Genomic DNA, 21,516 nt, shown 5'->3' with positions numbered 1-21,516 from the left:
ACAAGCATAAAACAGTGATGTGCTTTTCCAGGAGTGACCTACCAAAGTTATTCCAATAGTGGATCAATCACCGACTGATCTGGGAGGTCATGAAAGACCCCAGAACATAAAAATTACTTTAAAAAGTGTTTGGGATTCAAGTTTGAGCAAGAAACTGGGCAAAAACTGGCAACCATGAGAGAGATCCAATGCCAAGACCAAGCCATGTCCAAAAAACATCTTAATCTGGTCCCCAAGAAAAATACTCTGTGGACTGATAAGACAAAAACTTTTTCTGGATGTGTAAGTTTGAACATATCTGGTGTAAAACTAGGAAATCAAATATTAATTGACTAAATAAATATAAATAAAATAAAATTGAGATAAATAATAATAAAAATAACAAATGATCAATAAATAATCATTTAAAATAAGTTTGATATTCAATTGAGTTTTTATCACAAGTTTCCCCAAAGAAAGTCTTGCCTTACTTTCGTTCAATAACTTTCGTCCGCGTTTCCCATCACTGCTGTATCTGTCAACAATGAGATACGTAGTACGTAATGACGTCAGAGACCCGGAAGCAGATTGCATCGGCGTTGCCTCAATAGCTCAGCTGATAGATCTTCACAAGAACTAAAACACAGACATTCAGAGCTTCCATAACGGGCGCTACTGGCATTTTACTGCTGGTTTAGACTTTGTTTGTTGTCGCAGTTTGTCTCAGCGTCGCCATCATGAACGTGACGCTCGCGGTGAAGCAGTACATCTCCAAAATGATCGAGAACAGCGGGCCCGGGATGAAGGTTCTGCTCATGGATAAGGAGACGGTGAGAACCTGCTGGCTGATGTGGTACCGTCTGAGCTTTGGGGACTAAAACAGTCCGGTATCTGTTGTTACCGTGTGTAACTGCAGAATTACTGTGTAACTCTAGAGTCGTAGTTTTGCAGTGAAGCAACTAGATAGCATCGGTTCTGGTTCTCTGTGTGTCTTTCTTAGTGTTTTTACGTTTGTGTGTGAATGTTTTTGCTATTTTGGATGTCAAAGAGGGAATTGAGGTGTAGAAAGTATCTTACGATATTTAGCACTTAGCTCAGCTGTGGATGAGTATAGTGTAATCTGAGATTCCTTCATCTGTCTAGATTTAATTTCTGATAGTTTAATCTGTTTCAGAATTGTGCAAAAATCAATTTAAAATTTGTTTATAGTGCTTTGAAAAGCTTTCACATCTCATTGAACTTTCCGTCATTTTCTCTTGTTTCAAATGCTCTAGTATATCATATTAGAGATTTGTGTGAGCAAAATCTGAGGATGTGTATTTATTTAGCTTCTCTAATACAATAACCTTGCTTCAAAATTAGACAATTGTTTTTGAGAATTCAGGGTTTTTTAGATTGACTTCGACTGAGATATGAAAATACTTGTCGCAACTAACGATTATTTTATCATTTGATCATTCTATCAGTTATTCTGACAATTAGAAAAATTTACACATTCTGCTAATTCTTTTATTTTACCACTTAAGCCTTTTTATATTATACATGCATAAAAATACTAATAAACAGAATTGCAAAAACATATTATTCTTTTAGTGATTGCTCAGTCATTTATAGGAAATTTAGATTAAAAAACTTCTAATATCAACATGTGAGAAGCTCGGCCCTTTCTGCTTGACTTAACATCAGTACAGTATAGTACTGATCTGTTGACTGATAAGTAATTTTATAGCAAAAGGTGCTTAATAGGGGATTTTTTTATACAAAACTTGAACAAGGTGAAGTAAAAAATGCCACTTGAGGAGTTTTGGGTCAAACATATTTACAGACAAAGGTCATTTTTATCTTTGTCTGTAAAGATAAAAATTACAGACAAATTAAATATATTTATTTTTTGCGCAGTTTTGGCCTAATGTCTTCTCTGAATATGTTTCTATTTTTTCAGCAAATGGCCTTTCTTTGAGTCTATATACCCGAATTAAGAATTAATCAATTATAAAATTAGCTGACAATGAATTCAGTAATCTGATTAATCATTTCAGCCCTTGTTTGTCCACCTTGTTTATTCTGGCTACATCAGAATAAAACATGTTTGTGTGTTTCCAGACCAGCATAGTGAGTGTGGTTTACACCCAGTCTGAAATCCTGCAGAGGGAGGTTTACCTGTTCGAACGGATCGACTCTCAGAGCAGAGACAGCATGAAGCACCTGAAGGCCATTTGCTTCCTTCGTCCAACCAAGGTACGCAAACCGGAGACGATTCCACCAATCTGAGCAAACACTCTTCAAAGCTGCAGTACCTAACTTTTATAAATAATATGTTTTTGTTAAAATGTTCACTACATGACAGTTAGACCTGTCATAATAAGTAATAAATCAATTAATCACTTGATAATTTAAAGCAAACTCAATTTGTATGATTTATTGTTTTTGTCTTTTTTTCTCTTTCTACCAAAAACTGGATGATAAAATTCTTCAATCTGGCGTTTTCATCACTTCTGTCCTTTTTTGAAGGATAATTTTGTTTACAGAGACTTCATAATTCATTTTCTTTGTTGTTTTGTTTTTTTTTATTATGAATGTTAAATATTCAGTAGGAATTAAGGTTAATTGATCTTTGAGAATTTCTTTGTGTATTATATTATTTGAAAATGGTCTTAAAACAGCAATATTATCATTTATCACAATAACTACTGGAGCAATTTATCATCCAGTAAAACTTGTTATTGTGACAGTGCAATATGAGACAGATGATCTGTGGCGCGCACACAGGCCTGATTGACAGCACTAAGACCCGCCTTCAGGCTCTGATTGGTTGTTTCTAGTTAGAACTGGAAGAGGAGCTCATCATCTCATACCATACTGTAAAGACAAAGTGACAGTTTCAACAAAAATGTATAAAAAAAGAACAGCTGTATACTGCAAGATTAAATGAAAAAAATGGAGATTAACATTAGTTTTTGTTTTTGCTGCAGGAGAACGTGCAGCATCTAATCCAGGAGCTAAGAAGACCAAAGTACAGCGTTTACTTCATCTGTACGTCAGCCGATGGTTTTACTGAGACGGTTTAGGCTGACTATTATTATTAGACAAAGATGCTTGTTTCAGTATTTCCTGTAAATCAAAGCTGCTGTTCCTTTAATTTTTGTGGTTGTGTCCATTTCAGACTTCAGTAATGTGATCAGTAAGAGTGAGATCAAAGCTCTGGCTGAGGCAGATGAACAGGAAGTGGTGGCTGAAGTCCAGGTGAGAGCTGAAATATGTTAGCTTCACTCTAATGTTTATCAACTTACAACTTTCCCACAGACATAAAAGATGCTGCAGCTACAGACTATAAATGAGATTTAATAAATGGTCTATGGAGTTTGTAGTTTGCTAAAAATATAAAAAAATTAAATTGTTTTTCAGAAATAAACAGTTTCTAGATTAACTCTGGACCGTGGTTGTCTTCAGAAATTGCAATAATTTAGTGTTTGGTTTCTTTTCCTCATAATTTCTATATCTAATATCATAATCTCTATATCTAATATCTATATATTTGTGTGTGTGTGTATATTTATATACATGCATCTGTATCTTTTTTGTATAAATATATTGATGTATTTATATTTTTACACAGTGTTGTTTTTTATCTTGTATTTAATTTGTTTCTCTTTTTTTCCATTTTCTGCCATGACAGCTTAAATTTCCTACTTTATTAGATTATGTAATTTTATTTTTGCACTATTTGACATTAAACTTTTTCTTTACATGAACTCCTGAGTGGTTTTACTTAGAAAGACGGTTTATAAGAAAATGATTATCTTTTCTTGTGATATCTAATCTTACCATCTGTTTCACAGCAGCTCTCTTCCGTTTACATTTGTTTTTCTGGTTTGTGGAATCATTTATCTGAAAATGCTGTTTTTGAGCAATAAAAACCAAATTACTGAGTGTGTTTGTGTTTTTCTGCAGGAGTTTTATGGAGATTTCATCGCTGTGAATCCTCACCTGTTTTCTCTCAACCTGCAGGGAGTTTCCCGGGTAAGAAAGATGGAAGCTCTTATATTTTATGTAAATAGACAAGTAAAAGCAAAACAAAGAGAGAAAATGTAGAATTTATTAGAGAAAACTTAAACAATATCAGTCATTTATTGATCTATTTTTTATTCTGCAAGCATGAGCAAATATTGTTTTTATTTTTTGTTGGGGTTGAAATTCCTGAACCGTTGAGCATTTAGTGTCAAACGTTCAAGTGATGAAATAGAAAATATGTTTTTATTTTACCTGAAACGTTAGTTCTGGTTCAGATCGACGGCTGTCAGAACTCCTGTTGGATCACAGTTTGTGTCGATGTTGGTGTCTGACATCAAAACTGAATCAGTTAGCAATTGAAATTTGTCTTTTTGGGTCGGTGTGAGGCAGCTAAGATGAACAAAGATGCATTTCTGAGAGTACAAATACTTTGGAGAATTTTTTAGGACTGATTTATTGTGATTAATCGGTATTTGAAATAATCATCAACTGATTTAGTAATCAATTAATCATTAATTCAAGTATTCAGATTCAAAAAAGGGTATTTATTAAAAGAACAATATATTCAGAGCATTAATTAGCCAACACTGTACAAAAATGTGTATGTTGCACTTAAGATAATAAAAAAGACTTTTTCTGTTAATATGTTCTACCTAGATCGATTTTAGCTTCACCTGGTTTTAATTCAGTAAAAATAAAATTTCATGTTGATGTTAAAAGTATTTTTTTAGCTGCAGATGCATCCTTTTCTACAAATGACCAAATGTTCACTAGAGGAATATTGTTTCTGGATTTGAGACAATAAAATCTTAATTTTTCTGTTTAAAATAGGAATTGAAATATTGCGTCTTTTAATGTATTTTTAATATAAAAAGGAATAGATGGTTATAAGAAAAATCTTCAAAATGTGGCATGTCTTTTTATCCAAAACCTCTTCAGAATAATCTTCCCTGGAAGTTTTATACTTATATTAAATTGTTGGAAAGTGTGGCTCCATCCTTTTATCTGAAAGTTGCTTTGACATGTTTGTCATGTTTACGTTCGCCATCTTTGTTTCTCGACCAGAGACGCACCGATCAGGTTTTATCTGGCCAAAACCGTTTCCCGGTAGGTGAGAGCTGCTGATTCTGATTTAAGAACATTTTGATGAGAACCAACAAACTGCTGCTGCTAGCTCTATGCTAACCCTCTGCTAGCAGCAGCAGTTTGAATCAAACCTTCATCTGATTTTTATGAACCTCAGGAGAAAGGTCATCAAAGTACCTGCTGGTGGTGGTTGATTCTTCTTGACAGTGAAAATGGTTCTAACATTTGATTTGTTTAATAAACTGGGTGAAACAGATCGGTTCTGATTGATGGGCGTCTCTCTGTTGGTTGGTGTCGTTACAGTCCGGCGTCTCTGAGAACCTGTTTGTGTTTCAGGGTCGGACCTGGGAACCCTCCATGTTGTCGCGCTGCACGCAGGGTTTGACCTCCGTCCTGCTCGCTCTGAAGAAATGTCCAATGATCCGCTACCAGCTGTCCTCTGACATGGCCAAACGCCTCGCAGAAAGCGTCAAGGTTTCCACCACAACAGCGTTTTACGCTCCATGTTACATTTTCCCTTTTTATTCTCCTGTTCCACCTGTTCAACATTTAACTTTGCTCTTAATTAATCATAATTACAGTACCTATAAAACTTATTCACCCTCTTGGATTGTTTTTATAAAACATCCGTGACAAACAAAATTAGCATTTTCTGCCAAAAAGAAACTCTTTAATGTCAAAGTGAAAACTGATTTCTACAAAATGTTGACATTATTTAGCACATTTTAAAACAACCGCAATTGAGCAAATTACCCACTGATAGTATGGAAAAAAATTTTTTTTACTTAAAAGTTTGTAAAAGTACAAAAAACAGACAATCTGGTATAAATATGTTTTAGTTTCCAGATTTTTTTCTTAAGAACTAATTTACAACCAAATGAAGCCCTTTTGTGTTGATTTGGTTAAAAAATATGCACTTTACCTTTTGATTTTAATTTTGTATTGATAACAGAACCAAAAGTTCATTCAGTGAAAAATAAAGCAATGAAACATTTTCCGTTTTTTTTTTTTTTACTCCATATGATCTTGTGCAGGTTATTAACAAATACATAAGTAAGAAAATTTGACACTGCATTAACACAAAAAACAGACCAAAGTATTTTTGGTCCAGTTTCTCGTGCAAATATTTTAGTGTACTTGAAACACAACAAAACTAACTTACAAGTAACTTTTCAGTAAAATATGAGCTGGTTTTAAGTGAATAATTCCTTAATATTGATACTGGCAGATTATTTAACTTATGAGAAAAATGTCTTGAAATAAATTTGCCAATGGAACAAGAACTGGTTGCTAGGTGACGGGCTGGGCTTGGCTGTGGTTGCTAGGTGACTGGGTGGGCTTGGCTGTGGTTGCTAGGTGACTGGCTGGGCTTGGCTGTGGTTGCTAGGTGACTGGGTGGGCTTGGCTGTGGTTGCTAGGTGACTGGCTGGGCTTGGCTGTGGTTGCTAGGTAACGGCTTGTGTGCCCCTTGATTCTGAAATAAGTGAAGTAATCTGCCAGTGGATCTAGTGCTTTTTAATCAGTATTAAAGACTTAAAATAAGCAATATTTTTTAGTTTTCTCATGGAATTTTAAAAATATAGAAAAAAACACTCTGCTCTTTCTCTTTTTTATTGAAATTGTGAGCTTAACGTATTTTGGATCATTAAATTTTGTTTGTCTGCTTTCAGCAAATCATCACGAAGGAATACGAGCTGTTTGACTTCAGGAAGACGGAAGTTCCTCCTCTGCTGCTGATCCTCGACCGCAGCGACGACGCCATCACACCGCTGCTCAACCAGGTGACCAGAACACCCATCTATGTTTCTTATAGTAATTAGCTTTTATTTAATTATATTTAAGGTTTGGTTTGTTTTAAAAAAACTTGTCTCAGGAAACAGGGGTTTTTAATTTTGGAGGATTTTTATTCTGTTTCTGAATCCCATTTCTGAAATTAAATGAAACCCAGTTAACAACAAGTTTAAACGTTATAATGAAATTATACTTTTACGCATGTTACAAAACAGAAACACCTTAAGACACAAACAAAATCAAAACATAAAATTCAAATCCACCGCCTCAACAATTTTAACATTTTGCAAACATTAAAAAAGAACAAAATAAGAAACTTTAAAACACAAAATTTCAACTGTGTCAAAGATAGATTAAAAACAATCTAATAATCTTCACTTAAAGTATAAATTCCACCAATTCAATATTATTTTATGATTTATTATTGAATTTTTAAAGTTTTTTTAAAATTTTATTAACTCTTGTAGGTATAAATGTGTTGAATGCCCTCGTTACTTTGTGAAAATATAAACAGTGACGATGAACTGCGCTGCTGGGATGTTTGTTTTTGTGTGAAATGTCCCCCTGCTGACGAGATGCGGTCGATGTGTCACAGTGGACGTACCAGGCGATGGTCCACGAGCTGCTGGGTCTGAACAACAACCGGATCGACCTGTCCAGAGTCCCGGGGATCAGCAAAGACCTGAGGGAAGTGGTGCTGTCTGCAGAGAACGACGAGTTTTATGCCAACGTGAGTCCTGAAACAAAAACATGACGGCTTCCTGTTTACGCTCAACTATTTCTGAGTTCTCAGACCTACAAGCTGATTAAATTTAAATTTGGTTTACAAAACAAAAGTAACACAATGTGACTAAAAATCTAAGCATTTCTGTTGTTTATCGTGTTGCTTTGGTTGTTTAAAGGCAATTTCTACGCCTTTATTGTCATTTAGGTTTCTCTGAGACGATGGAGTATTAGGGCCAGGCTAAGAAAAGAAAGGAGAGTAAAGAAATAATAATATTTGTCACTTCCCTTTAAATTAGGGTTAGGATTAGGGTTTAGGATTAGGGAAACCCTTGGGAAAATATTCCTACTGACTCTCTGTTGGGTTTTAATGGTTTAACTAACACTTCCAGAAGAGATCTTTATTATTAAACATCATGTAAAATTACTGTGTTCTGTTCCATGTTTCTGTTTACAGAACTTGTACCTGAATTTCGGGGAAATCGGCACCAACATAAAGAACCTGATGGAAGATTTCCAGAAAAAGAAACCCAAAGGCCAACAGAAGCTGGAGTCCATTTCTGACATGAAGGTTGGGATTATTGAGTTGAATTTGTTGGTGTTGATTTATTGAGTTGAAAAAAGTTAAATAAAACAATTTAATCCAATTTTTTTTCTTTTTTTTATTGGGGCTAATTTAGATAGAAAACAAACAAACAAAAATGAAGATTAAATCTCCTCAAAAAAAATTTTTGAGTTTATTTCTGAGTTTCAAAAGTTGAAAATTTTCAATTTTTTGAACTCAGAAATTTCTCTGTTTTTTTCTAGAAAATTTCTGAAATTAATCAAATTTCAAATTCAAACTTTCAAAAAAAATCCCAGCCAGTTTTTGGCAAAAAAATTTATGTTTTTTGGTGTCTGGAAATTGAGCCGTTTCAAAAACATTTAGAATATAACGCCACAAATCAGCACTCACTGCGCCGTTACCTAGCAACCCCAGTAGAGCCCAACCCGTTACCTACCAACCCAAGCTGGGCTCCGGAAAATTAAAATTCAAAAATACTTTATTGATGCCAGAGGGAAATTAAATATTGTTGTAACTCATATTAATTAAAAATTCTTGACCATCCAGAGTCTTAAGTTCCCAGGTTTCTACAATCTGTTTACATTTGGCCAGCAGGAAATGCTGTATGTGCTGTACAATGGCTGCTGGAAAAGAGAAGTGTTTTGTTGTTGACTTGCTGCATTCTTGTTGGATGTGCAGGAGGCTCTACTTCTGCTTTTCAAAGCTGTACAGTTGTATAATTGCCCATCTGTTTGCAGCCATTTTCAGTTGTGAGTGTAAACACTGAGTTGGGGGCGTGGCCAGCAGCTTATTAGGATTTAAAGTGACAAGAGGCCTTAAAACAGCTCATTCTGAGAGGAGATAAAATTCAGGCAAATCTAACCTGACTGAAATCTCATCATCTACGAATGATTTTTTTCGTCCCTCCAGGCGTTTGTGGACAACTACCCTCAGTTTAAGAAGATGTCAGGAACTGTGTCGAAGCACGTCACGGTGGTGGGGGAGCTGTCCCGGCTGGTGGCTGAGCGGCAGCTGATGGAGGTGTCGGAGGTGGAGCAGGAGCTGGCCTGTCAGAATGACCACTCTAATGCTCAGCAGGTAACACTCTTCATCATCTCACCTCAGTCTCTAATCAGAAACCTAAAGAACAGCAGAAGGTTAAATGCATAATTCACATTTGGAACATTTCAATCTCAACTGTTTTTAAAAACAACTCAAGCTCTTTAAAGCTTTTTAAAGATTTTTTGACGATAAGTTAATGTTTTTCGCTGTCTGACAATAAGCCTGGTTGTAGTAGCTCTGTAGTTTATTGAGGTTTTTTTTTTTTGCTGTTTTTGGACAACAGTTCCTTCTAGTTTTGGATTCGGTGTAGCTGTACTGATTTTTGTCAATTCTTTTTACACCTTGCTGGTTTTTTTATGACGCGTAACCTCTTTTACTTTCCCTCTGGGATCAATAAAGTATTTTTGAATTGAACTTGAATGGAATTGTGACATTACATGGGCACTGCGCCGTTACCTAGCAACCTCAGCTCAGCCCAACCCGTTACCTAGCAACCCAAACAGATTTCCAGAATGCTGGGTCAGCTGGTTTTACCTCTGTAGTTGCTGTACAATGACTGCTGGAAAAGACAACTGTTTTGTTGCTGTTTTCCATTCAGAAAACACTTCCTGTTTTCTCGTTGGTTGTGCAGGAGGCTTTACTAATGCTTTTCTAAAACAGCTCATTCCAAAGGGATCTCGAAATAGGCAGAACTGATCAGACTAAAGTCTAATTATCTAAGAATGATTGTGTGCAGAAGATGTAACGGACATGTTTTTAGAAGTGTAGGTCACCTTTAAGACATCTTTTCTGTCAGAACGTTCGGCGGCTGCTGCAGAATCCTCGGGTTTCGGAGCTGGACGCTGTCCGTCTCGTCATGCTCTACGCTTTGAGGTATGAGCGCCACAGCAGCAGCATCCTCCCATCGCTGATGGAGGAGCTGAGCAGGAAGGGAGTTTCTGAACGCTACCGCAGGGTAATCACAGCCTTTTGGCTTTATTTTTACTTAAGCATTTATTTACTGATTTTGGCCTCTGGATGGCAGATTGAAGCTTTATGATGTGCATTCCTGCTACAGATGGTTCAGTCGGTTGTGGAGTACGGTGGGAAGAGAATCAGAGGGAGTGACCTCATCACACCGACGGATGCTGTCGCCATCACCAAACAGTTCTTCAAAGGACTAAAGGTAAAAAAGCACGTCTGATCTCAATATTTGTTTAAATATTGCTTACTTCATCAGATTAGCATGAAGAAGCATATACCTTACTGCAGGTTTCAGAGAAAAAACAGCATTTTATTGTGTATTTTGATGTATTTCTCAGGGCGTAGAGAACATGTATACACAGCATCAGCCTCTGCTGCACGACACTCTGGATCAGCTGATTAAAGGTCGACTCAAAGACAGTCAGTTCCCGTACCTGGGAGCCAGCAGCCTGAGAGACAGGTAACACACCTGCGGGAATCCTTACAGAAATTACTCTCAAAGATAGAAATTCACATATTTAATTTTTTTTTTTTTTTTTTTTTTTTTTTTTTTTTTTTTACATCTGTAAGAGTTTAGAACAGGGGATTGAAAATACACCTTTATAAAATTCTACAAATACACAGATATTTTTCTCCAGAATGTCACATTTTGAAAACATGTTTCAGGCCTCAGGACATTATGGTGTTCCTGATCGGTGGAGCGACGTATGAAGAAGCTTTGACTGTTTACAACCTGAATCGTAGCACTCCAGGGGTTCGGATTGTGCTGGGAGGAAGCGCCATCCACAACACTAAGAGGTGTCAGATTCTCATACACTGATTTTTATTTTTTTATTAGTTCGATTTACTTCACTACATATAAAAAAATAAAACAGAAGAGGACCCAAGGACTCATCCCTGTGGAACTCCATATCTAAGTGTAGTTATAAAGAAGCATAAACAGACAACCTTTTAATTTTGCCATCTTAGATATATAGTTTATTGGACAGAAATATTTTTGGAGTACATTTTGTTTTGTTGTTGTTTTTGCCAGAAGAAAAGTGAAATATTTTCAGTGCTAAAAATTTCTGAATCTGGATCTTAGCTTAGATCATTTTACTGTTATTATATATATGAAACTGTTCTTTGATCATCTCAGGTCCAACAGATTGACTTTACAATAGACATAGTCAGATTCACTGTGTTTATTCAAATAATTAAGTTAGTTAACATCAGTTCAACAGATTCTACCCCACAGTTACACGGCAACAAAAAAGGAGGGCGGAGCTGTCAGTTACTGGTTGCTATGGTAACCACCAACTGCCAAGAGCAGCAGGAGAAAAGGAAATTTAATTTGGCAAATAAATCAACCGATTTAGACCTATAATATTGTTCAAATAAAACGTTGCTACATATAAACAGATTTTTATTTTTATTTTGAGAAACAGTGAACACATAAATTCCACGTTCATACATATTCAGTTTAATTTTAGCTTTTTACAGAAGTATTTTTCTTTTTTTCTCCAGTTTCCTTGAAGAGGTGATCCTGGCGACGGGTCACAGCGGCGACAGAGCACAGGGAAGTGGACGCCACTCCACCAGGCGATGAACACTAACTCTCGTTCCGACTCCAGTATAATAAACTTCATTTCTCCCTCCGCTTGTTTACGTCTGTATTTAGAGCTTCCAGAGATCTGTGAATTTAAATACCAGCAGGTTTGTGTTTAGCAAACACCCATTACAGGTAAATTAACAGCTACTCAATCAGGAAAAATGTAGCATTTGGCAACAGTCTTGTTTTCAGGTCTGTAACTGTACACTCAGGTCATGGTTGAATATCCATCTCATTGTCAGAGTCTTGATTCAGCTCATAGAAAGTGAATAAATTCATGAATAATAACATTGACTTTAATAAATGTAATTTAAAATATATGACATGGGAAAATAAAAGGATGAAGAGAGACCTCTTAATTTTGCTGCAGTCTAAGCTTTAAAAATAATAACCTTTAAAGGTTTATGATGCTGTTGGAAAACTAATAAACACAAAACAAGAACTTTTATATTTGCGCTTGTTAATCCCTGGTATTACAGCAACATTCTCAGGAAAACAAAAGTTTTATTAACTACTGAACACACACTGATTGTATTTCTTAAGTGTTGCCACAGGAAAGGCAACTTCTCATGAGCCTTCAACTGCTACTTTTCTGACTTTCTGTTGCAGCTAGCTGTGCTGCAATTCTAACACTTAGCTTGTAGCAGTAACAGCATGTAAAGATTAAGTTTCAGATTGGCTGTATTTTGTTTTGACTCTTCTCTTTATTTCTAGGACCATTTTATGAGCATCTCAGCAATTTCCAATGGTGAAAACTTTAAAAATGCTCTTTTTCTTATTTCTTGTAGGCACTAGCTTGACTGCTGTAACACCTTTTGAAAATTCAGTTTAATGTTTATTTTGTGGCCTGTTGTTGCATGATGAAAGCTACAAATCTACAAATATCTAAAAAAATTTCCAACATACCAGGCAGTTGCTCATTCGTAACTGCTACTTTTTTAGCTTCCTGTAGCAGATAGCTCAGTGCTAGCTCTACATTACATATTAACAGCATGTATTTTTATTATTATCTTTTGTAGTAGCTCTTCAGTTTATAATATTTTTATTAGGATCTCAACAATCCTACAATGTCTGAGGAAATGGCTTCTGAGAGCTTTGTAGTTAGCTAGCAGTGCTGCAGTGCTAATGCTAGCTTATTTGTAAAACATTCCAGATCATTAAGAGTCGATTTCAGATATGCTATTTATTTCTGTATTATTCTTTAACAGCAGGACTTTTACTGTAAATATTTCTTTAAGGATCTTAATAACCTGAAGAAAAACTGCTTAAAAATTTAAACTGTGTAAATTACACTTACTTCCTGTAGCAACTGGCTCTGCTTTCATAACGTGAAGATTCAGTTTCATTTTCACATGAAACATAAAAAAATTTAAACAATTTCTTTATTTGTTCTGTAACAGAGTCAAAACTATGACGCTATGATTTATTTCGTAAACACATTAAGAATCCTAGAACTCATGAGACAATAGCTAGCTATAGTTTTAAACCGCTATTGTTTTTAGCTTTGTGTAGCAGATAGCTTTGCTTCCATGCTGCTAACCCAAGCTTATTCATAAACAACATGTTTATTTTTCTATCTTCCATGATCTACTGCTGATAATACTTTATGAGTATCTAAACAGTGCTGCAACCTCTGAGGAAATGCTTGTGGGTTTTCAAACTCTTTGCTCCCTGCGCCACTGTGCTAATGCTAGCTGGCATATCAAAAGTAATAGTGTCAATATTCTACATACATCTGAAATATTTTTCTTAGCATCAAGGTTAAAATAAAAATGTTTGCTCTAACCTCTTTTTTTTCCAGAGCAGAGGTTTTTGTTTCTAAAGTAACTCAAGCATGCGCTTTACAGTTTGTACTGTATCTTAGGTGCCAGGACTTGACGTTGTGTACTGGAACAGACCAGAAAACTGAAACTATCTTCAAATTTAATTAGGATATAATCAACTGACACAGTCTTGTCAAAATTTTCAAAGCAATGGTTATTTAAGTAGGGTTCTTGGAGCTTTCTGTCCTCAATTTAAAGTCCAGTTTTTCATCTGTTTGGTTTAATTGAACATTATTTTGCTTCTGTCATGCAGTGATTCTCTTGTTACCTCCTTAAACTTTCCTTTACATGTTTCTGACTGAATGTGAATTTGAAAGGATTACTATTAAAAAGAAAAAGACAGTTGAAACTGTGTTTGAGATCTGAAATATGTGTAATACTGGTGAATATATTAAAATGTATTTTAAAATATATTTGTTTAACTCTTAATTTGGTTTTAAAGTTGGATCAGGTATATTGCAACCAGAAAACTCGTTGTTGCTCTCACCACTTATCAAATATTTATTATTATTAATTATTAGTATTCATTTATGGGATTGAGGCATTATGCAAAAAGTTTATTTGTCTTCTATGCTGTAAAGTATTTTCTTTTTCTAAAATCAGGAAATGTATAATTTTTTTATATTTATATTTACAACAAATTTTTTCAACAATAGCAAGAGATGTCAAATTATATATTTCAATATACACTGTAAGAACAATGTAATTATTATATATTATCTCTTTAAGAATATGTCCCAAATGTCTGAATATATTCTTCAATATATTTTAAAATATATGTACTATACTTCCTTATGTTTAAATCTAGCATAACCCATAAATAATTGTGCTAATTTAAAATATAGAGGAATTACAAAAAAATAAAGATGTAAAGCTTTAATTTTACCCCATGTGGCTGTTAAAGAATCCTAAACAATTTATTTATGGTTTCATCAACAGGTTCTGACCTGATTTAAACTTGTTTAGTGGCTATAAATCCATCAGGGAAAATACTGTTTGTGTGGACTGTTCTGTAACCGTACGTCCATTTCTCATCTTCCTGTTAATAAGCAACTTAAGTTTACTTTGAGTAGTATAGAAAACCGTCCTAAATGATTTAAAAACAAAAAGTATCGATCTATTCACATATTTACCATGCAAGGTACTCTAGATAAGAAACACTAAAGTTCAAGAATCCACCGGAACTTGACTGAAAGGAGGTCAAAGGTGAAGGGACTGAGTGAAAATTAAGCAACTGAATTAAATGGATGAAATGTGAAATAAAGAATGAAGAGATTTCCTGTCAGTTTAGATGCAATAATTACATAGAAAATAAAAAAAATAAGACTCAAGATTAAAAATATTACAACTCGTTATATTGGAAACTGTTTTAAATACCTTAAATGATTAACAAAATTTCCCAAAAAAATTAAAAAAGAAAACAATATAAAATCACAGGAATGTTCAAAACAGCCGTATATTTATTCCAGTATATAAAATAAACATAAGATAGAAAAAAACTGTAGGAACATAAAAGTGTTAAAAAAAATAACTAAATTAATTGAAATGTTAACAAGATTTAAAAATGGGTAAAATGTTAAAAGAAATTAACTATATATTTACCCCTCCAGGGGGTCTTTTTGTGGGCTCTAGTGTCCCTTAAATGACAGAAGGCTGACAGGAAAGGGGGAAGGAGAGGAGGAAGACATGCGGCAAATGTCAGTTGGATCCGGGAATCGAAACCGTGACAGCCGGGTTGAGGACTTAAGGCCTCCAAATGTGGGTTGCCCTACGCCACCACAGCACGCCCACAATTATTAACTATATTTATTGCAATAATTTAGACAATTTTCCTGACTTGAATAAAATAATGTCCGTAAAACTTTGTGTTTTTCATTTAGATCACAAACATAGTTCATAATAAAATTAACATTTTAAAGTTTTTTTTAAAAAAGAAGTGAAAAAATAAACATTACAATCTGACTCAGAAATTAGTTCAGTTATAAAAATGTAAAATCTTGATTTAATAATGTAGAAACTCAATTAAATAAGTTGGGGCAACTTTTTAAAAAGTGTATTTTAACTAATCATTTTTAGTTTAATGTGACGGGTAAAGACAGACAGTTAATCAAACGTTGTAGCAATAGAAAATAAGTATTTTGAATTTAACAATTAAAGTTGATGCAACTTATCTGAGTCAGCAACAAGGAACCAAGAGTCAAGCTGAATCTGTAAATTATTTTTTACAGTGTAGAATGAGGAAAGCTTTAATAAAAGCCAAAATCTGAAGAACTGGAACCAGAAAATGTTTCCCTGAAGTTCAATGATGCAGCAGTGGCAGAAATATCCAGCTGTGTCGGAAGTGAAAGAATGTATTGATCGGTTCTGTCACCGGTGGGAGTGAGCGGGTCAATTGATCGGTTCTGTCACCGGTGGGAGTGAGCGGGTCAGAGTGTTTGCCTGCTTCTCTTAAACAAAGAGTAAACACTCGTGTTGAACTTGCTGTGGTTCCAGCTTTATAACCAGTCGGCTCTCAGTCAGTCAGTTCTCTCCGGTTTCCTGAACCATGAAGCTTCAGGCCACTGGACCTCTGCTGGTTCTGATGATGGTTCTGATGCTGCTCAGCTGCAGCGCTGCTGAAGATTGCAACCTGCCGCCAAAGCTGCAACGTCAGGACTTGCATAAGGTGAGCTCACAAACCAGAACGCCTTGACCCATCAGACGTCTTAGCAGAGTTCCTGATTGGTTATTTGTTCTGGTCCCAGTTGTCAGAGGCCCGGTGGGTTCTGGTTCAGGCGATAGCTGATTATCCAGCAGGCGAGGAGCTGATGAAGAACGCCAACAGCTCCATCATGGAGCTGAAGCTCAAAGAAAACAACGAGAGCTTCCTGTTTGTTGAGCGCAACATCGTGTGAGTTTAATCCGGACTCAACTGGACCGAGTAACTTTTTGTCTCTATTACACTGTAAAAACACTAAATCCCACCAAGTATTTTCAGTTGAGTTTCTACTGCAAACACTCAAAATAAGACAAAACAAGCTTACAAGTAACTTTTCACCACAATGTAGGAGCTTGTTTCTTTAAGAAAGAATCTGATTCCATGGACAGATTATTTCACTGAAGACATTTTGTCTTGTTAAGTGAAATAATTTGTCAATAGAACAAGTGTTTTTCATCAATATTAAGGATTTATATACTTTAAACAAGCTCATAATGTTTGCAAAAATGTAACTTTTAGGGTTTTTGTCTTATTTCAAGTGTATTAAGAAACTAGGCCAAAAATACTTGGTGAGATTTTGTGTTTTTGCAGAGTAGAGATTATATATGACGGTGTATTAGGTCCTTTAGGAATAGAAAAAAGAAGAAAAAGCTCAGACAAAAAATATCTGAAATTTTTGGATCAAAAAGTTTCTGAGTTTCAACAGTTGAAGAATTTTTTAATTTCCTATAAAAACAGGAATTTTTCTGAGATTAATGTCAAAATTTCTGACTTGTTTTCTTTTTTATTGGCAATTTTCATCATAGCTCCAAAACTTTTTATCAAAAAAACCAGAGTTGTTTTATATTAGTTTCTTTCCATTTAGCCAATTTATTTTCAAAATGTCAGATTGCATATGATTAATGGAAACACAGCCAGTGGGGCCCAGGTTTCATGTCATATTAACTTTTTAAACAATTCCTTTGTTCTTCCATTTGGGTTTTTACAGCTTCTAAAAACAACCCAAGCACTGAAAAAAACACCCAGACATTTTTGGCAGTAAGTTATTGTTTTCTGGTGTCTGGAAATTGAGCTGTTTCAAAAACCTTTCGAACGTCACAAATCAGAAAGCACAGCACCGTTGCTAGCAACCCCAGTAGAGCCCCGTCTGTTACCTAGCAAGCCCAGTAGAGCTCAGTCTGTTACCTAGCAACCCAGGCCTAGGAAATTCAAATTCAAATTCAGAAATACTTTATTGATACTGTAGGGAAAGTAAAGGTTATAACTCATATTAATTAAAAAATTCATGTCTTACCATCCAGAGCTCATTGAACCTCCAGATCCCGGGTTTATACAATCTGCTTTCTGTAGCTTCCTAAGGTTCGGTTTTTTGGCTCAAGCATAACCCTGTTCTGTTTTTTCCAGTGCTGGAAACTGTCTCATCTTCCGTGGGAACCTGTCTGTCCCAGATCCTGAGACATCCAACCATACGGTCCTTCTGGATGCTGATGGTGAGTGTTAGACAAGATCTAATTTTATACTTATTATCTCAGTTTTATCTTTTAAGTTATTATCTCAATGATGACTGCAGTAGTTTGATGGAAAACAGTTTTATAAACGTTCAGTCTTTTCACAGATTATCAGTATCGTACTAAACTGTCACGACATAGTGCCAGTTTCAATAAATATGTAAAAATTTTAATAAAAGTTACATCAGGGGTGTCAAAGATGTGGCTCAGGGGCCATTTGTGGCCCTTGAAATTATTGTGTTTGGCCCCAGAATACAAGTCAAAAATGGTAAAAACAATTTATAACACAAAATTTGGAAATGTTTTGTTTTTCTTCTAATAAGGCAACAGTCCAAAACCAATTTTATGTTACATTAAATTTATTTTTAAGCAGGTAAAACAAACAAAAAAATTGCAATAAATGAAATTTGCCTTTTTAATTTAATGAACCTTGTGGTTCGCCAGTAGTTAATATTTTCCAGTTTTGGCCCCCAGAATTAAAAGTTTGGACACTGCTGAGTTGCATATTGAATCTTTAAAGAAAATCTGATCAGCACAGAGAGGGAATGTTTGATGGGATTTTATTGTTGCTGATTCCTTGAAGGCGAGCGGGAGTTTGGTGGTGTGGTGACTCCGTACGATGACAAAGGTCGAGCGGACGTCCACCAAGCCTGTCCAAACTGCCTGCTTATCGTCTACCAGGGAGTGTTTGAGGGAACGCCGGGGAGGATGCTGCTCATTTACAGTGAGGAAAACACTGAACATTCATCTGACACGAGATTTAAACTAATATATGATCTGCAAAAACCCCAAACTGGTTAGAAATAAGACAAAATTATCATTAGTTTGAAGGCATGATGTTTTTGCTCTGTTAGAACTAATATAATCTGTCTTTAAAGCATATAGTTTATAGAAAAGGGAATCTGTTAGGTATTTTTTTTGTCCGTTTAATTACCTATAGCAACGCTTTGTTTTGAAGTGAGTAAACATAAATAAAAAATTCTAAAAAAATAAAATAAAATAAAATAAATTTAGTTCACTTATATTGCACAAAATTGCAACAAATTTAATAAGGCAATTGACAAATACGTAAAAATCGAGTCCATTCTAATCACACTGATATGTCCCACACTGTAAAAAAATTTTTTAAAAGAATTTCTACTTCGCAGTGAAATACCAGCAGGTTGACAGAATTGTTTATAAATACGGTAAAATCCATATTTTATCTGTGGTTGCCAGAATTTACTGTATTTATGGTAACATTATGTGAATATGGTAAAACTCTGGCAACGTCCATAAGTTTACCATAAGTTAGAGACTCAAATCAATTACAACCATTCCAAATTGTAAATTTTTTACTTTTTTAAATTTTTGTAGCTCAGAAATGTCCTTGTTTTGTTTAGAAATAATCTTAGAAATTTTGGCAGGGAAAAATACTTTTGCCCAAAAAATGTGGCAAAATAAATTCTGAATTTTTGGCAAAATTTCCTTTTTTTATTCTATTTACAACGGTTCTAATACACCGTGATCTGCATTGCTCCCTCCAGGCTCCTTTTTGTCAAACCCAGGATCGAAAGCTCACTGTTAGAAAACCACAACACTAACTAAACAAAGCAGAACATTGCAAGCCTCCAAAATCTTCTTTGCAAAGTGTTCATTCTCTGTCTGCAGAGAGGATGCTGACTTCCTGTCATTTTTTGTGAAACAGGAAGTGAGGGGAAACACCTGGATGCTGAGGAGCTGAAAGCTGCTGAGAGCGAACACAGGAGGATGGCCGAGTGCCTGAAGTTCAACGTCAGGACGAGTTTCCGCTACGACGGAAAGGCAGGTCAGGAAAATGACTAAAGAAACTGTCCGACATGGTAAAACTGGGCAACAGACTTAAAATTTCATCTTTTAGTTGTTATAGAAACCAAATAACAGCTAAACATTTGTGATGTTGTTTTATATAATTGGTGACAGAATATTCTCCAAATAAACCCCAAATTACCAGGATCAGAACATCATAAACTCTGTTTTCTTTTATATTAAATTACAAAAACAAGAAACACGCAGACATGAATCTCTATAATCTGTAAATTTAACCTCCATTTCAGCCATTATTTGGATCATAAAGCAGATTATTTTTAAGAAAATGTGCTTTGTTTCTCTACAGATTTTTGCCTGGAAAAAAAAGAAGAAACAGAAGCCTGACAACATGTAGGGTTTAATAAAAATATATTTAATCTGACGATGACTAAAGTTGTTTCATTCATTCTCATGTGTCTCGATTTATTGCAGAGTGCTGATAGAAATCTATGCTATTACACGAGTCTGGCAAAAGTAGCAAACATAAGTAACAAAACAAGTAAAGAAGTAAGAAAATTTGGTAAAATGTAAAAAATCACTATGCATCATTACTGAGAACAAACAGCTAAAATGTTTGTGGTTTAGTCAAAATTTAGGGAAAATGTGTTAAATTAAATCCCTGAGGTTATAAATCATCAGACATAGAACTGTTTTCTTTTCACTTATTGGATGTGATCTTATACTGAAAATAGTTAACGCTGTGCTTTAGTGCTATAACAGCCTAGGTTGCGTTATGCTAGGCTGCGCTATGCTAGGCTGCGTTATGCTAGGCTGCGTTATGCTAGGCTACGTTATGCTAGGCTACGTTATGCTAGGCTACGCTAGACGATTTATAGCAACAATTTAGCAATCCAAATCGTTTTATGGTCATCAAAAAAGACAGAAAATAACGAGGTATAATGGTGACGGTGGTCGGAGTTTGTTTTGTAACTTTTGTGGGTCGCAGGTCCGGATCCCGGTTCCGTCTGTCGCGGCCAATTAAACGGGAATCTGCGGATCAGTTTTTAAAAACAGTGATTACAGATGCTCAACATCTGATATGACTTAGGTTTATAAGAATTGGCAAAATGTGAGTTTCGATCCAAAGCTCGATGAAGCCCCTGCAGCCGTGATGATGTTATGCGACAGCGTGTTAGGGCCATTGTCAAAAAGAGGACTACATTTTTGCCAAACAAAATACATTTTGATTAGTCTCAGACATCTGAGCAGAGGAAAAGAACATTTCTGGGCTCCAAAAGTCGAAAATTTGCACCAAAACCAAAAAGAAATGTTGGGGTAAATGTCAGAATTTTTTTCTATGAAAAATAAAAAAGTTGAAATGTTCTGAGCTCATAAAGTCGAACATTTTCAACTTATAGAAATTTTCTGAGTTTGAAAAGATGAAAATTTCCAACTTTTGTTGCTCAAAAATGTAAAAAAAAAAAATTTCTAGAATATTTTTAAGATTACTCTCAAATTTCGTTGTTTGTTTTCTGGCAAATTTGCGACTTTCCAAACTCAGAAAGATTTTTTCTAGAAAGCAATCTCAAAATGTCCAGTTATTATTATTATTATTATTATTATTATTATTATTATTATTATTATTATTATTATTATTATTATTATTATTATTAATAATAATAATAATTTATTTATTTATTCATTTTTATGCAAAATTTCGATTTTTCAAACTCAGAAATTTCAAAGTTTCTAGAAAAATTCTAAAATTAATCTTAAAAAATTCAGATTTTCTTCCCAGCAAATTTTCGACTTTTCAGACTCAGAAATGTAAAATTTTTTCTTAGAAATTTCAGAGATTAATATGAACATTTCAGAGTTTTTGGGGAGAGATATACTCTTTATTCTATCTACAATGGCCCTGATAAGCCGTCAAACAATGAATATCTACTTTGTGTTCGTCTATAAAATAA

General features: G+C 34.8%; 2 protein-coding genes across 3 annotated transcripts; both read left to right on the top strand.

Annotated features, from left to right (window-relative positions):
• Positions 1–533: 533 nt before the first annotated feature.
• Positions 534–13,986, top strand: vps45 (vacuolar protein sorting 45 homolog). Of its 2 annotated transcripts, XM_044138893.1 has the most exons (16): positions 534–809; positions 2,083–2,217; positions 2,952–3,012; positions 3,143–3,222; positions 3,931–3,999; positions 5,056–5,097; positions 5,413–5,550; positions 6,747–6,857; positions 7,463–7,597; positions 8,048–8,161; positions 9,065–9,232; positions 9,993–10,151; positions 10,254–10,361; positions 10,498–10,619; positions 10,826–10,957; positions 11,666–13,986. In XM_044138893.1, the coding sequence occupies exons 1-16, from the start codon at positions 717–719 to the stop codon at positions 11,745–11,747; spliced, it is 1,749 nt and encodes a 582-aa protein (XP_043994828.1). In that variant the 5' UTR covers positions 534–716; the 3' UTR covers positions 11,748–13,986. The 2 variants fall into 2 exon arrangements, with proteins under 2 accessions (XP_043994828.1, XP_043994829.1); XM_044138894.1 differs by lacking the exon at positions 5,056–5,097 and having other exon boundaries at positions 535–809.
• Positions 13,987–16,043: 2,057 nt separating this feature from the next.
• Positions 16,044–19,973, top strand: LOC122843826 (saxitoxin and tetrodotoxin-binding protein 1-like). Its single transcript, XM_044138892.1, has 6 exons — positions 16,044–16,238; positions 16,318–16,463; positions 17,676–17,761; positions 18,363–18,503; positions 19,467–19,586; positions 19,914–19,973. The coding sequence occupies exons 1-6, from the start codon at positions 16,119–16,121 to the stop codon at positions 19,949–19,951; spliced, it is 651 nt and encodes a 216-aa protein (XP_043994827.1). The 5' UTR covers positions 16,044–16,118; the 3' UTR covers positions 19,952–19,973.
• The last annotated feature ends 1,543 nt before the right edge of the window (positions 19,974–21,516 follow it).

The sequence above is a fragment of the Gambusia affinis genome, linkage group LG14 (genome assembly GCF_019740435.1).
Source record: "Gambusia affinis linkage group LG14, SWU_Gaff_1.0, whole genome shotgun sequence".
Lineage (NCBI taxonomy): Eukaryota > Metazoa > Chordata > Actinopteri > Cyprinodontiformes > Poeciliidae > Gambusia > Gambusia affinis.
Note: the sequence above shows the minus strand (reverse complement) of the source record. Positions and strands in the feature narration are given on the sequence as shown.